Source organism: Mirounga angustirostris, unplaced genomic scaffold (assembly GCF_029215605.1).
Source record: "Mirounga angustirostris isolate CCGP_5_RB_7025 unplaced genomic scaffold, mMirAng1.0.hap1 SCAF_1, whole genome shotgun sequence".
NCBI classification, from domain to species: domain Eukaryota; kingdom Metazoa; phylum Chordata; class Mammalia; order Carnivora; family Phocidae; genus Mirounga; species Mirounga angustirostris.
The window spans coordinates 82,127,439-82,143,699 of NW_026991709.1; the positions used below are offsets into that span (position 1 = coordinate 82,127,439).

The 16,261-nt window shown below is 38.2% G+C and overlaps 1 protein-coding gene across 4 annotated transcripts in view; it reads left to right on the top strand.

Moving 5' to 3' along the window:
* The window catches only part of MCF2L2 (MCF.2 cell line derived transforming sequence-like 2), a 247,500-nt gene that overhangs the window by 61,951 nt on the left and 169,288 nt on the right, over window positions 1–16,261 (top strand). For all 4 annotated transcript variants that reach the window (XM_064584686.1, XM_064584683.1, XM_064584689.1 and 1 more), the window contains one exon: window positions 14,132–14,222. In XM_064584686.1, coding sequence (XP_064440756.1) covers window positions 14,132–14,222 — 91 coding nt within the window. The remainder of the gene's footprint in view (window positions 1–14,131; window positions 14,223–16,261) is intronic.

The following is a 16,261-nucleotide window of genomic DNA, read 5'->3' on the forward strand; positions in this document are numbered from 1 at the left end:
TTTTTATTTTGTGTATTGATTTTGTATCCTGTGACTTTATTGAATTCATTTATCTGTTCTAGTAGTTTTTTGGTGGTGACTTTAGGGTTTTCTATATATATATAGTATCATGGCATCTGCAAATAGTGAAAGTTTTACTTTTTCCTTACGAATTTGGATGCCTTTTATTTCCTTTTCTTGTCTGATTGCTGTGGCTAGGACTTCCAATACTATGTTGAATAAAAGTCAACATAGTGAGAGTGGACATCCTTGTCTTGTTTCTGATCTTAGAGGAAAAGCTGTCAGTTTTTCCCCATTGAGTATGATGTTAGCTGTGGGTTTTTCATATATGGCCTTATTATGTTGAGATATGTTCCCTCTAAACCCACATTGCTAAGAGTTTTTTTTTTTTAAGATTTTATTTATTTATTTGAAAGAGAGAGAATGAGAGAGAGAGAGAGAGCACATGAGAGGGGGGAGGGTCAGAGGGAGAAGCAGACTCCCCGCCAATGCGGTACTCGATCCCGGGACTCCAGGATCATGACCTGAGCCGAAGGCAGTCGCTTAACCAACTGAGCCACCCAGGCGCCCAACATTGCTAAGAGTTTTTATCATGAATGGATGTTGTACTTTGTCAAATGCTTTTTCTGTATCTACTGAAGTGATCATATGGTTTTAATCTTTTCTCTTGTTAATGTGATGTATCATATTAATTGATTTGGGAATATTGAGCCATGCTTGCATCCCAGGAATAAATCCCATTTGATCGTGGTGAATGATTTTTTTAATGTATTGTTGGATTTAGTTTGCTAATATTTTGTTTAGGAATTTTGCATCTCTGTTCATTGGAGATATTGGCCTGGAGTTCTCTTTGTAGAGTCTTTATCTGGTTTTTGTATCAGGGTAATGCTGGCCTTATAGAATGAATTTGGAAGCTTTCCTTCCTCCTCTAATTTTTAGACTAGCTATTAACTCTTCTTTAAATGTTTGGTAGATTTGACCTGTGAAATCGTTTGGTCCTGGACTCTTGTTTGGTTTTTTGATTACTGATGCAATTTAATTGCTGGCAATCAGTTTGTTCAAATTTTCTATTTCTTCCTGATTCACTTTCGGAGGTTATATGCTTCTAGGAATTTATCCACTTCTTTTAGGTTGTCCAATTTTTTGGCATATAATTTTTGATAATATTCTCTTATAATTCTTTCTATTTCTGTAGTGTTTATTCTTATTTCTTCTCTTTGATTTCTGATTTTGTTTATTTGAGTCCTCTCTCTCTTCTTTTTTTTCTTTTTTGATGAGCCTGGTTAAAGGTTGATCAATTTTGTTGATTTTTTTTTTTTTTAAGATTTATTTATTTGAGAGAAAAAGAGAGAGCGAGTACTGGAGTGGGGAGGGGCAGAGGGAGAGGGAGAGTCTTTTTTAAGTAGACTCCATGTTGAGCACAGAGCCCGACATGGGGCTTGATCTCACAACCCTGAGATCATGACCTGAGCTGAAACCAAGTCGGAAGCTCAACCAACTGTGCCACCCAGGTGCCCCTTTTGTTCTTTTCAAAGAACAAAACAGCTCCTGGTTTCATTGATTTGTTCTATTGGGGTTTTTTTGTTTTGTTTTGTTTTTTGTTTAGTTTCTATTTCATTTATTTCTGCTCTGATCTTTATTATCTCCTTTTTTCTATTCTTTTTGGGTTTTATTTGTTCTTTTTCTAGCTCCTTCAGGTGAAATGTTGTGTTGTTTGAGATTCTTCTTGCTTCTTGAGGTAGGCCTCTATTGCTATAAACTTTCCTCTTGGAACCACTTTTGCTGCATCCCAAAGTTTTTGGACCATTGTATTTTCATTTGTCTCCATGATTTTTCGATTTCCTCTTTAATTTCTTGTTTGACCCATTCATTGTTTAGTAGCATGTTATTTAAGCTCCATGTATTTGAGTTCTTTCCAGATAATTTCTTGTAGTTGATTTTTAGTTTCATAGTATTGTGGTCTGAAAACATGCATGGTATGACTTCAGTCTTTTTGAATTTGTTGAGACTTGTTCTGTGACCTATATGTGATCTATTCTGGGAAATGTACCATATGTACTTGAAAAGAATGTGAATCCAGCTGTTTTAGGATGGAATGTCCTGAATTTATCTGTTAAATTCATCTGGTCCTATGTGTCATTCAAAACCACTGTTTCCTTGTTGATTTTTTGTATAGATGATCTATCCATTGATGTAAGTGGGATAATTAAAGTCCCCTACTATTATTGTATTCATATCGATTACTTCCTTTATGTTTGTTATTAGCTGCTTTATGTATCTGGGTGCTCCCATGTTGAGTGTGTAAATATTTATAATAGTTATATCTTCTTGTTGGATTATTTCCTTTATGATTATATAGTGTCTGTCTTTTATTACAGTCTTTGTTTAAAAGTCTATTTTGTCTGATATAAGTATTGGTACCCCAGCTTTCTTTTCACTTCTATTTGAATGATAAATACTTTTCCATCTCTTCACTTTTCAACTCTACACATGTCATTAGGTATGAAATAAGTCTCTTATAGGCAGCATATAGATGGGTCTTGCTTTTTTATCCATTCAGTTACCCTGTGTCTTTTGATTGGAGCATTTAGTCCATTTATATTCAAAATAATTATTGATAGGTGTGTACTTATTTCCATTTTGTTACTTGTTTTGTGGTTGTTATTGTAGCTCTTCTCCAGTCCTTTCTTCTTTTGCTCTCTTCCCTCACAGTTGCTGGCTTTTTTTAGTGATATACGTGGATGCCTTTCTCTTTATTTATGGTTTTTGATTTGTGGTTACCGTTAGGTTTGCATATAACAGTCTATATTAAGTTGATGGTCACTTAAATTTGAACCCATTCTTTCCTCCCCCCCATGTTTTAGGTATAAGGTGTCATACTTTATATTCTTTTATTTTGTGAATCCCTTGATGGATTTTTATAGATATACTTAATTTTACCATTTTTGTGCTTCCTACTTATCTTACTCCTACTTACGATCTTTCCTTTCCACTCAAATTGTCCCCCTTAACATTTCTTGTAGCGCTCATTTAGTGGTAATGAATTCCTTTGACTTTTGTTCATTGGGAAACTCTTTATCTCTCCTTCTATTTTGGATAGAAGGATATACTGGATAAAGTATTCTTGGCTGCAGGTGTTTTTCTTTCAGCACTTTAAATATCCACTCCCTTCTGGCCTGCCGCTTCTGCTGAAAAATCAGCTGATAGCTTTATGGAGTTTTCCTTGTATCTCACTGTTTTCTTTTCTCTTGCTGCTCTTAAAATTCTCTCTTTATCACTACGTTTTGCTATTTTAATTACTATATGTCTGGGTATGGACTCCCTTGGATTGATTTTGTTGGGGTCTCTCTGTGCCTCTTAGATCTGGATTTCTCTTTTCTTCCCCAGATTTGGGAAGTTTTCAGTTATTATTTCTTCAAATAAATTTTTTGTCCCCTTTTATCTTTCTTCTTCTGGGATCCCTATAATGCAGATATTATTATGCTTGATGATGTCATCAATTTCCTTAAGTCTGTTTTTATTTATTTATTTTTTTCCTCTTTCCTGTCCAGCTTGATTGCTTTCCATTCCTCTGTCCTCCAGGTGGCTGATCCATTCTTCTGCTTCCTCTAGTCTATTATTTATTCCATCCAGTGTATTTTTAATTTCAATTATTGAGTTTTTCATCTCTGATTGGTTCTTTTTAATGTTTTCTGTCTCTTTGTTAAGGGCCTCACTGAGGTCTTCCACTCTTAAGTCCAGTGAGTAGCTTTATGACCATTACTTTAAATTCTCTATCAGACAGATATGGGTATTGTCTAGTTGTGTCTGTGAGACAAAGTGAGACTACTCCAGCATCCTCCAGCAATTTCTCTAGTCCATTTTAAATAGAGACCTTAATTTTCCTACAGAGAAAATGGGAAGCAAGTTTCTACTTTTGATGAGGCATCAAAGAATATAGCAAAATTTGAGGTAAGGTGATTTTCCAGGTTTGAGGAGAGAGGGAAGATATGATAAAGATTCTGAGATATTTAAGAGATCAAACTAAATTGTCCCCATGTGTTCCATTCTTACCTTGAGATTACTTCATAATCTCTTCCAAACTCTAAAAATTATCCACTGAATTTGTACATCCATGGTCCCAGGGATTTGAAGTTGTTATACAAAATTAGAGTCATAGAATGTTAAAGTTGGAAGAAGTACTTGAGATGAGCTTGTGTCAGCTCGCCATTTTACAGATGAAGATGCCAAGAGAATGCCGTAAGACTAAAAGCATTATGAATTCTTTACTTCTGAATTAGAATAATACTTTTTTTTAAATAGGTTAATCATTCTACCTCCTATATCAGGAACAACTTTGAGGACTGCCATTCAAAAGAGAATTCCTAAAACTATTTAAGATCACAGAGTAACTGTCAACAGATAATAAATAGTGCTAAAAAGTAGTTTGATTTTCTCCAGTAAGAAGCCCTATAGGCAGTATGCCAGTGGACAGTCATATGCTTGGAATTAGGCATTTCAGTTGGGGTTACCAAGTTATCTTGGTTTTTCTGAGATTGTCCATATTTTAGCACTGAAAGTCCTGTGTCCCAGAAAACTGTTCAGTCCTGGACAAACTGGGATGGTTGGTCACCCTATATTTGACTCAGTTCTTATGGCAATGCAGGGAAATTTCAGTTAGTTAAAATATTTTTCATACCTAGCTTACTGAAAAAGGCAAATCATAGGAAAATATATAACATCAGAGCTTAATTAAGGAAATAAATTACCACATCCACCACAAAACTGCCCCAGTATTTTGGGGTCACACCACACTTCCCTTTATCACATATAATTCTATATTTATACTTAGTCATATTTAAAATGCCATGTTTGACAAACCATGAGAAACTATGGACTCTGAGAAACAAACTGAGGGTTCTAGAGGGGAAGGGGTGGGGGGATGGGTTAACCTGGTGATGGGTATTAAAGAGGGCACGTACTGCATGGAGCACTGGGTATTATACGCAAACAATGAATCATGGAACACTACATCAAAAACTAATGATGTAATGGGCGCCTGGGTGGCTCAGTTGGTTGGGCGACTGCCTTCGGCTCAGGTCATGATCCTGGAGACCCTGGATCGAGTCCCGCATCGGACTCCCTGCTCGGCGGGAAGTCTGCTTCTCCCCCTGACCCTCCCCCGTCTCATGCTCTCTCTCTCAAATAAATAAATAAAATCTAAAAAACAAACAAACAAACAAACAAACAAAAAACTAATGATGTAATGTATGGTGATTAACATAACATAATAATAAAAATAAATAAATAAAATGCCATGTTTGACTCATTAAAAATTCAGTTATATTTGTTACAGAGGAGTTACTAAGATTGGAAAATGAAGAAATACAGTGTTAAAACATTTTCCATTCCAAGAGGGTATGAATTTTGTGGCATGAGCATTGGTTTCACAGTCTGAAGACTTTGAATTTTAACTGTGCACATGGTGTATCACTTTGGGCAAGTCATGATGACTTTTTAAACATCTTTGAGGATTAGTTTCCTCATCTATAAAGTAAAACTGTTATCAGCAACCTGGTTGTGAGAGTGGTTGTGAGGATTATATTAAATAGCATTTATGCGGGTATCTAGCACATCATAGGACCTTAGTGTTAGAAAGAACAATAGGGATTAAAATAGCCAAGTGTTGCTTAAAGAAATACACTGTCCAGAAACCCCATTTCCTGTGCATTTGGTTTAAGTTGAGGTTTTCACACATTTGTTGAACCAGATAGAGTAGAAAAAAACCCAATAGTCCCACAGTAGTTGGTGTTACTGCATATTGTTTAGAATATTTATCTTTCCATACAAGGTAAACTGTATGATTTTGACTGTATTCACAATCATTGTCATGATTTGTTATCTTTCCTTTCTGAACTGAGGTCTGTACACAGCTGTGTCTCCTTTATGCACACAGGTATTTTCCCAGGAGATCCCACCCTTTTGACCAGATGCTCTGGCCCTGGGCCTTGATCTTCTTGGAGCTAAGAAGAGCCTGTTGTGAGGGGCATTTGCCCTCAGTTTGGCTGGGGAGGCCATACAAGCATCAGCTGCTTATTTCATAGATCAAAGAACAGCCTGTGTTTATGTGCTATATGTATTTGCTGAGCCTTTCCCAATTCCACCTGGCTTAAGAGCCCCAGATGTTCTCTTAGAACCTTATTACTCAATGATTATTTGGTTTAAAGTAAAAAGAAAAGAAAAACAATAGTGACAGAAAAATATACAAAATAAAACTGCCACAGGATGCAAGCAGATCATCTGTGAGAAAAAATTGAAGGGGAGCAGTGGGATGGGGTTAAGAGCATGAACACTTGTATCAGAGAGCTCAGAGTTTGAAATCCAGTGTCGCTAGTGTGATATCAGGCAAGTTATTTTATTTCTTTTTTTTTTTTTTTAAAGATTTTATTTATTTATTCATGAGAGAGAGAGAGAGAGGCAGAGGGAGAAGCAGACTCCCCGCAGAGCGGGAGCCCGATGCGGGACTCGATCCCAGGACTCCGGGATCATGACCTGAGCCGAAGGCAGACGCTTAACCATCTGAGCCACCCAGGCGCCCCAAGTTATTTTATTTCTATCAGCCTTTGTTTCCCCTTCTGTAAAGTGGAGATAATATTTATTGTATAAGGTAAAGTAAAATTAAAAAATAAATGTGCCTGGCAAATAATAGGAGCTCAATATACAGTGGCTATCATTATCTAAAATTATTATTTTTGTTATTAACATCAGTTAGTTTTTGCTCTACTACAGAACAGTTTTGGTCATTTTTGTGTCCCCTTTAATCAGTGCTGGACACATGTTGGGAACTTAATAAGGATGGATCTTTGTTCTTCTTTTTTTTAAAGATTTTATTTATTTTTTGACAGAGAGAGAGACAGCGAGAGAGGGAACACAAGCAGGGGGAGTGGGAGAGGGAGAAACAGGCTTCCCGCTGAGCAAGGAGCCCGATGTGGGGCTCGATCCCAGGACCCTGGGATCATGACCTGAGCCGAAGGCAGACGCTTAACGACTGAGCCACCCAGGTGCCCCTGGATCTTTGTTCTTAAATTTTGTAATATTTTTCCTTTCTCACAACTTGAATTTATTTAATTCCTTGGTTTTTAAAACTGAGTTATAATTTACATGTAGTAAAGTACATAAATCTCTACTGTATAGCTCAATGAATATTTGCCTGGTTATATACCATGTAACAATTAGCAAAATCAGGGTGTAAAATATTCCTATGAGTGTTTCTTTCCGCTTCTTTCCCATCGATATCTGCAGCCTTACCTCTTCACTTCTTTACTTCCCTCCCCCAAGAAAACCACTATTCTCACTTTTTTTTTTGTTAAAGATTTTATTTATTTGAGAGAGAGAATGAGAGAGAGAGAGAGCACATGGGGGGGGTCAGAGGGAGAAGCAGACTCCCCGCCGAGCAGGGAGCCCAATGCGGGACTCGATCCAGGGACTCCAGGATCATGACCTGAGCCGAAGGCAGCTGCCCGACCAACTGAGCCACCCAGGCGCCCCTCTCACTTTTATCACCACTGATTAGAAAAGTTGCAAAGTATTTGGAAGCTGGGGCACCTGGGTGGCTCAGTCGTTAAGTGTCTGCCTTCGGCTCAGGTCATGATCCCAGGGTCCTGGGATCGAGCCCCGCATTGGGCTCCCTTCTCCGTGGGAAGTCTGCTTCTCCCTCTCCCACTCCCGCTGCTTGTGTTCCCTCGCTCGCTGTATCTCTCTCTGTCAAATAAATAAAATCTTTAAAAAAAAAAAAGTATTTGGAAGCTGAGCAACCATATCTAAATAATCTGTGGACCAAAGAATAAATCACAAAGGAAATTAGAACATTTTAAACTGAATAATAACAAAACAGTATATCAAAATTTAAGTGATATGTAGTTTAGCTATAAATACTTTTATTAGAGGAGAGGAAGGTTTAAAATCAATGATCTGATCTTCCACTTTAAGAAGTTAAAAAGACTTGCAATTAAACCCAAAGAAAAGAGAAGAAAGGAAATTGTGAAAGAAAAAGAAAAGGTAAATGAAAAAGAAAGCAGAAGAATAATAGAGTTCCATTTTAATTCCACAATGATCAGAAATACACCCTGAATGATTGCAATCATTTAAAATTTGTTGACATTTGCTTTATGGCCTAGGATAATGGACTATTTTGATAAATGTCCTTTGTACATTTGAAAAGAATGGGTGTTCTGCAGTTGTTGGATGTTGAGTTCTTCAAAGTCAAGTCTATGTCCTTACTGGTTTGTTTGTTTTTTTTTCTTACTGGTTTTTAATTTCTAGGAGAGAAGTCTCCAACTTTGTGGATTTATCTGTTTTTCTTTTAGTTCTATGAGGTTTTTTTTTTTTAAGATTTTATTTATTTATTTAGAGAGAGAGAGCACAAGTAGGGGAGAGGGGCAGAGAGAGAAGCAGAGTACCTGCTGAGCCGGGAGCCTGATGCAGGACTCGATCCCAGGACCCTGGGATCATGAACTGAGCCAAAGGCAGATGCTTATCTAACTGAGCCACCCAGGGGTCCCTAGTTCTATTAGCTTTTGATTACTGCATTTTGAAGCAATGTTACTGCATATGTAGACCTTTAGGATTGTTATATCTTCCTGATGAACTGACCCTTTTATCTTTGTGAATTACATGTCTCTGCCAATACTCCTTGTGTTGAATACTACTTTTTCTAATGTTACTATAGCCACAGTGGCTTTCTTATGATTAGTAATTGCATAGTATACCTTTCACCATCCTTTTTCTATCTCTTTTCTCATGTTTAAAGCATAATCACCGTCTCTTGTAACCAGTATTTCATTCTAACACTATTTGCCTTTTAAATGGAGTAATATAGACCATTTCCACCTAATGTGATCATTGAGATTGGTTGGGTTTAAATCTACCATCTTGCTGTTCGTACCATTTGTGACTTGTTCTTTATTTCTCCTTTCCTGCCATGTTGGTCTGCTCTGGCTGCCATAACAAACCACCACAGACTGGATGGCTAAAACAACAAAATTTGTTTTCCCACTGGGCATCTTGGTGGCATAGTTGGTTATAGTCGGTTAAGTGTCCAACTCTTGATTTTGGCTCAGGTCTTGATCTCAGGGTTGTGAGATCAAGCCCCTACTTGGGCTCGGCACTCAGTGGGGAGTCTTCTTGAGTTTTTCTCTCTCCCTCTGCCCCTCCCCACCATGTGCTTGCACGCTCTCTCTCTCAAATAAATAAATAAATAAATAAATCTATCTTTAGAAAAAAATGTATTTTCTCACAATTCTGGAGACTAGTAGTCTAAGATCAGGGTTCTGGCTAATTCTATTTCTAGCGAAGGCTCTCTTTTTGGCTGCAGTTGGCTGTATTCCTTTGTTCTCACATGGCAGAGTGAGAGCTCTGCTGTCTCTTCCTATTCTTAGAAGGGCACTAATCCTATCAAATTAGGAACCCACCCTTAGGCCCTTACTTAATCTTTATCACCTCCTTTCAGGCCCTTTCTCTAATTACAGCCACATTTTGAGTTAGAACTTCAACATACAAATTTTGGAAGGATACATTTAGTCTATAGCCCCTGCTCTCTTTTGAATTTTTCAAATATTTTCAGTATTCCATTTAATCTACTCTATTGGATTTTAAGCAATGGTTTCTCTAGTGTTATACTATGTAATACTATATATAATGTATTTAATATGTACATATATATTTTACACATATAATGTATTTAATACTTATTGTTTTCACTTTTTTAAAAAGATTTTATTTATTTATCTGACAGAGAGAGAGAGTGAGCATAAGCAGGGGGAGCAGCAGAGGGAGAGGGAGAAGAAGGCTGTCCACTGAGGAGGGAGTCCTATGTGGGGTTCGATTCCAGGACCCTGGGATCCTGAGCTGAAGGCAGATTCTTAACTGACTGAGCCACCCAGGCACTGCTGTTTTCACTTTTAATAGTCAGTAGTCTTTTCGTGAAAAAAAAAAAAAAAATACCGTTGATAATATTAATCCACATATGTAATGTTTACAGTGCTCTTCATTCCTTTTGCAGATTCAGGTTACTGTGTGGGATTATTTCCTTTCAGCGATGGACATTCATTAGCCTATTATCAGAATAAGCAACCACCACTTGAAATGAAAGCCTCTTCTAGTAGTTGCTCCCTATGGAAGCAACTCTTAACTCTCTCTGGAATTTGTTTATTTACCTTTCTTTATTTTCAGAGTTCCCTAATGTCTTAAAGGACAAATATGGGTTTTTAATTTAACCAGTTTGTTGTCGTTGTTGCTGCACCAGCTGCTTTATGGACACCTTAATCTCACACTGCATCCCATTAGATATCAGTAAACCTCTGTTACTATCAGTGTTTTGGGCAATAAACAAAACTAACTAAACTGAAGAGGGGTCAGCATTCATTGTGCAGCTCCTAACCTCTGCCCAGCCAGTTTCCATGAAGGTTTTTTTTTTTTTTTTTGATGTTTTTATTCAAATTTCAGTTCGTTAACATGCAGTGTAAAATTAGTTTCAGGTGTATAATATAATGATTCAATACTTCCATACAAGCCCCAGTGCTCATCACAAGTGCACTCCTTCATCCCCATCACCTATTTCTCCCATCCCCCACCCCCTTCTCTTCTGATAACCATCAGTTTGCTTTCTGTGGTTAAGAGTCTGTTTCCTGGTTTGCCTCTCTCTCTTTTTTTCCCCTTCACTCCTTTGTTTTGTTTCTTAAATTTTACATATGAGTGAAACGATATGGTATTTGTCTTTCTCTGACTTATTTCACTTAGCGTAATACTCTCTAGTAGTTTTTTGTTGTTGTTTTTTTTAAATATAAGAATGAAAGTCTTCCTAATCAGCACTGAATCTCCTTTTCAGGCTGTTTATTTTTCTTCCCCTTTCATGCTTCCAACTTTATTCAGCCTGGAGAACATCCTTTAATATTTCTTGAAGTGAATGCCTACTGGCAATAAATTCTCTCTCTCAGCTTAATTGTCTGGAAACACCCTTATTTCACCTTCATTTTTTAAAATGAATTTTCAATTGGTATAGAATGCTAAATGGGTCCTTTTTTCAGGTTACTACGTGAAAGATAACATTCCATTGGATTGTAGCTTCCATAGTTTCTGTTGAAAAGTCAATGAAAAAAAATTTTTTTAATGTTAATCTTCTGGAGGTAATGTGTCTTTTTTTTACTGGTTGCTTTTAAGGGTTTCTTTTTTTTTTAAATATTTTTTTAAAATTTATTTATTTGACAGAGAGATAGAGAGCACAAGTAGGCAGAGCAGCAGGCAGAGGGAAAGGGAGAAGCAGACTCTCTGCTGAACAGGGAGCCTGATGTGGGACTCGATCCCAGGACCCTGGGATCATGACCTGAGCCGAAGGCAGCTGCTTAATCGACTGAGCCACCCAGATGCTCCTAAGAGTTTCTTCTTATCTTTAATTTTCAGCCACTTGGCTCTGATATACCTGGATCAAGTTTTCTTTGTATTTATCCTGCTTGATATTAGAAGAGCTGCTTGAATCTGTGAGTTGATGTCTTTGATCAGATATGGAAAATTCTTCATTGCTTTTTTTAAAAAATATTTTTCTGGGGGCGCCTGGGTGGCTCAGATGGTTAAGCATCTGCCTTCGGCTCAGGTCATGATCCCAGGGTTGTGGGATCAAGCCCCACATCGGGCTCCTGGCTCAGCAAGGAGCCTGCTTCTCCTTCTCCCTCTGCCTCTCTCCCTGCTCAGACTCTCTCCTCTCTCTCTTTCTCTGTATCTCTGTGTCTCAGATGAATAAATAAAATCTTTAAAAAAAAATATTTTTCTGTAACATATTCTCTCTCCTCTCCTTGTGGGACTCTGTTCATGGCCCATATCTCTTTAACATTCTATCCTTTCCATTTCTCTGTGTTTCAGTTTGAATATTTTCAATTCATATATTTTCAGTTTCACCTATCTTGTCTTCTGCTGTGTTCAGTATGCTGTTAAATCCACTGAGTTCTTAATTTCAGATATTGGTGTTTTGTAATTCTAGGAGGTTCATTTGATTCTTTATTACAGTTTCTAATTCTCTGCTGAAATAATGTATCTTTTAATCTATTTTGTCTACCCTTTCCTCTTTTTCTTTTAACATATTGATCATAATTACTTTAAAGTTTTGTCTGCCAAATCAGGAATATCTTTGAGTCCATAGTTATTGACTGTTTCATCTCTTAATTATTGTTTTCTTCTTGCTTTTTTGCATTTCTATTAATTTTTTATTTTGTGCTGTATATTATAGATGATATGTTGTAGAGGCTTATCTGCTTATAAAAAGTATTGAGTTTGATCTGGTGGGAAGTTAAATTACTGGTAGACACCTTGATCTTTTTGAGGCCTGCTTTTTAGGTTTTCTTAGGGTAAGTCCATTTCTGCTTGGTCCTTATTCCTAGAGTGTAGCCTTAATCCTATGGCAATTCCTATGATGTTTCATTTATCCTAGAGTATTGCCTTTCTAGAGTTTCACCTGAAGGCCCAGAGAGCTCATCAAAATCTGTCTATTCTGGGTGGGCCCAATGCCAACTGTCTTTCTTTCCCCAGAACTATGCAAACTTTATAACTTTTCATAAGTTTTCACATGTGTAGTTGTTGTTCTCTGTCAGCCTCCTGGACTCTTGCCTGAAATAGTGGGGCCTGGGTATTGGCCACATCAAAGGAGAACTTCCATGAAGATTTCTGGGGTTCCCTCTCTGTTCTTTCTTCACAGTCACCCTCCTCAAGTTCTGGCAACTTTTGCTTTTATAATCCCCAGTCTCTTCCTCTTTTACCTGGTGAGACCATCCGTCCTTGTACTGTGGCCTGGGAAATGTTCCCAGTGAGAGAACCTGGGTCAGTGTAAAACTGTGATAATGGCTTGGCCCAATAATGCCTACTTCAGATCAGCTACTTGTGTTTTCTTAGTGTTTGCTTAGATCTTCTGCCTTATCCACATACAGGCACTCATTAGGGTAAAGCTCATCTTTTGCCCAATATTAGAGAGTTATTAAAAGTTTACTAGAGGCCAACTACTTTTCATGTACTTGATCTCTTTTCATTGCCATGACAAGGACGTATGAAATAATCATAATATTAGTATATGTACAGTGTGTATGTACCAAGTGCCAGGCATTGTTTTGAGCCTCTTATATATTTGTTATACATACTCATTTAATCCTCACATCAACCATATAAACAGATACTATTTCTTTCCTGCTTTACAAATGGGGACTCTTAGAAACTATAGAGGTTAAGTAACTCTACCTCCCACCCCCATACATACTATATAAATGGTGGAATTCATGCTTCAAACCTAGGCAATCTGGCTTCAGAATTTATCCTTTTAATGACTTCATTATTGGTGGTATTGTTTTCATTTTATGGATAAGGAAACTGAGCTTTAGAGAGGGTGGATGACTTCCCCAGTGTCACAGTGCTAGTAAGTGGCAGCATGAGGATTTGAGCCACTAGAATCCAAAGCCCTTGCTCTTTCCTGTATATCATAGTTCCTCCCAAAGAGAGAAAGAAGAAAAATGTTTACATTTCTGGGAGTTTAGTTTAAAAGAATTTTGTGAGGACTTAGGAGGGGGCCAAACAGCTTCCTTTCATTTTTAATGAAAATAATATCTTCTTGTGCATATAATTTGCTGGCTGTTTATAGCTGGGCATTGGAAGGGGGTTGTTTTTCCCATAGACATGTGGTATTTCTGAACACCTCTAGGACTCACTCCTATGGAAGCATATTGATAGCTGCATGAATGTCAGTTTGGGGAGTGGAAAGGTGGCAGAGCCCAACCTTGAGTTCCTTTGTGTACACTGGGACATGTGATGCCTACCTGACATGTGCGTTTTCCTCTAGGTATGAGCACATGTGCTCCTTGGGTGTTTCAGACACTTGCCAGCCATAAACAGAGCCCTTGAGACGATTTGAGACACCAAGTATTTCTGTTTTGTTAGGGCTGCGAGGCTGAGATCAGGAGAGGAAGTGGTTCTTTTGTCAGGAAGTCAGACCAGGTTTTTCCCTTGTGCCATGCAGCATGTTTACACATGCGCCAGAGGCTGTAGAATGTTCTGGGGAGGGAGCCCGCCCAGAACCCACGTGTCTCACCTGGTCTCTGATACTGACCATCCTTTTTTGCAGTGTGGAGGCTGCGAGCATCGGATTCGTCATCGTTATCGACCGGCGAAGGGACAAGTGGAGCTCCGTAAAAGCATCATTGACACGAATAGCTGTAAATATTCATTTTTGTGCTGTTATTACAACTATTTCCTATCCACAGGGAAAAGGCAATTGTTTTATGCCAAATTTTGGGAAGGTCTTTATAGCAGAGGCTATTGTGTCATGTCCGGTATCCCCTCTGCCACCTGCAGGTCACTGCAGACAATTCCTGAGCCCGTCAAAAGCTTCCTGAATCTCCCTTATTGACCTCTCTGGTCACCGAAGAGGGGCAGAGGGAGTGCTGGGAAGTTCATGCCCTAGGAGTGATCAACTATTGAGTTATGGGAGTTGATGGATAACTGCCCCAGCCTCCACACCCCTCAGTGGGACAATTCTGAGACATGTACCACACAGGTCTCTACAAGGTCCCAGTCCTTCTTGCCCTCAGAAGTGCCCCTTCTTGATACATTGCCTTTCTTGTTATCACTTTTTCACTCTCCCCCATTCCTTCACTGTGTTTCCTGGGATCACCTCCTCAATAAACTCTATACCCAAATCCTTGTTTTAGGGTTTGCTTTGAGGGGGAGGGTCACCCAACGTAAGCCAATCTTCACTTCAGTATTCAAATTAGTTTTTCACAGATTGAAAGATACTGGAAAAACCAGACAAAATATGATATATGCTTGCTTTTGGTATAAGATTGTACAACCTTGGATGAATTTCCTTTTCCATCTAATTAGTCTGATTTTCATCCCTGTTTGTTGCCTTTCGGCAAGTCGATGTATCCTTTCTCTCTGCAAGGACCTCAGGCCAGGGAACTCAATCACATGAGCAGGCAGAGATACCTCAGGGCAACCTTACCAGCATTTCCACCAAAGCACAGGCTCCCTAGGGCAGTTGGGACTGGCTGAAGAGGATGGGATATGGTAGGGTGATAATGTGCGTGTGGAGGCTGGGATGGAAGAGGGACAATCCAAGCCTCATTTATGCCTACTTCCAAAGGTAGTCACGCATGCAAACATGCACATATACGGAGTTTCAGATCTAGAGCCTCAGCCAGAAATACAAATATTGTCTCAGCCATTTGTCTTACCATGATGTAACAAAATGCAAGCCTCTTCTGTTTAGGAGCTTGCATTTCAAACATTGGGGGAAAGGAAGACTCCCTTTCTTTTGTGTATGGGTTGTTTTGTTCCTTTAGCTTAGTTTTGGCTATAGGATTTATTTTGGGGATAAATACAATGGTGGTTGATGTCCTAAGGCTTTAGACACTTGACAGTGTCCATGAATATTTTAGAGGACTGGCCTCAAGAGAGTTCTGGTTTTCCAGGGTCCATTGGCAATACTTGAATAATATAATACTTGAGCCTAATTTGTTCAAGAATTACATTATCACTTTATGGGTAAAAGACACTGTAGCACAGGGATCCCAAAACCTGGCTTCTAATCAGACAGAATCTCTTCAGGTGCTTGTCGAAAATAGGTATGTGAACTTCATCCCAGTTCTAGTGAATCAGAATATTCCAGACTAAAGACCAGATTACTTTTTAACAAGCCCCTTAGGAGGTCGCTTTCGGGAACCACTAGAAGGGGAGAAAGCCATGAGCAATGGGAGACTTGGGGTCCCAGTTGTGCCATTAAGTTGTTATATGAATCTGAGTTATCTCATTTCTCAGGAACTTGCCTCAAGATGAAGGCAATGCTTCCTGAAAGCTACTTGGCAATAATATGCATCAGGAACCATTAAAATACTAAGTCTTTGACTCAGTAATTCTTTTGGGAAACTATCCAAAGAAAGTGTTCCAAAATGTGGATTAAGATGTTTATTTCAGTGTTATTTATAAGTGTAAAAGTATGAAAAAGCCTAAATCATTAGCAATAAAGGATTGGTTAAGTAAATTGTACACCCACGAAATATAGTATTTCCAAAGAATTTTTAAATAACAGAAATAAAAGCTCATGGTATAATATTAAGGGAAAAAGCAGGTTACAAAATATTTCTACAGTATGAATTTAGCCGTGATAAAGATATTTCAGCAGAGAAAATAGCCTGTAAGTAATTAGATTGGAATATTAAAAATGACTGTAAGATCATGGGTGGTTTTGGTGGTT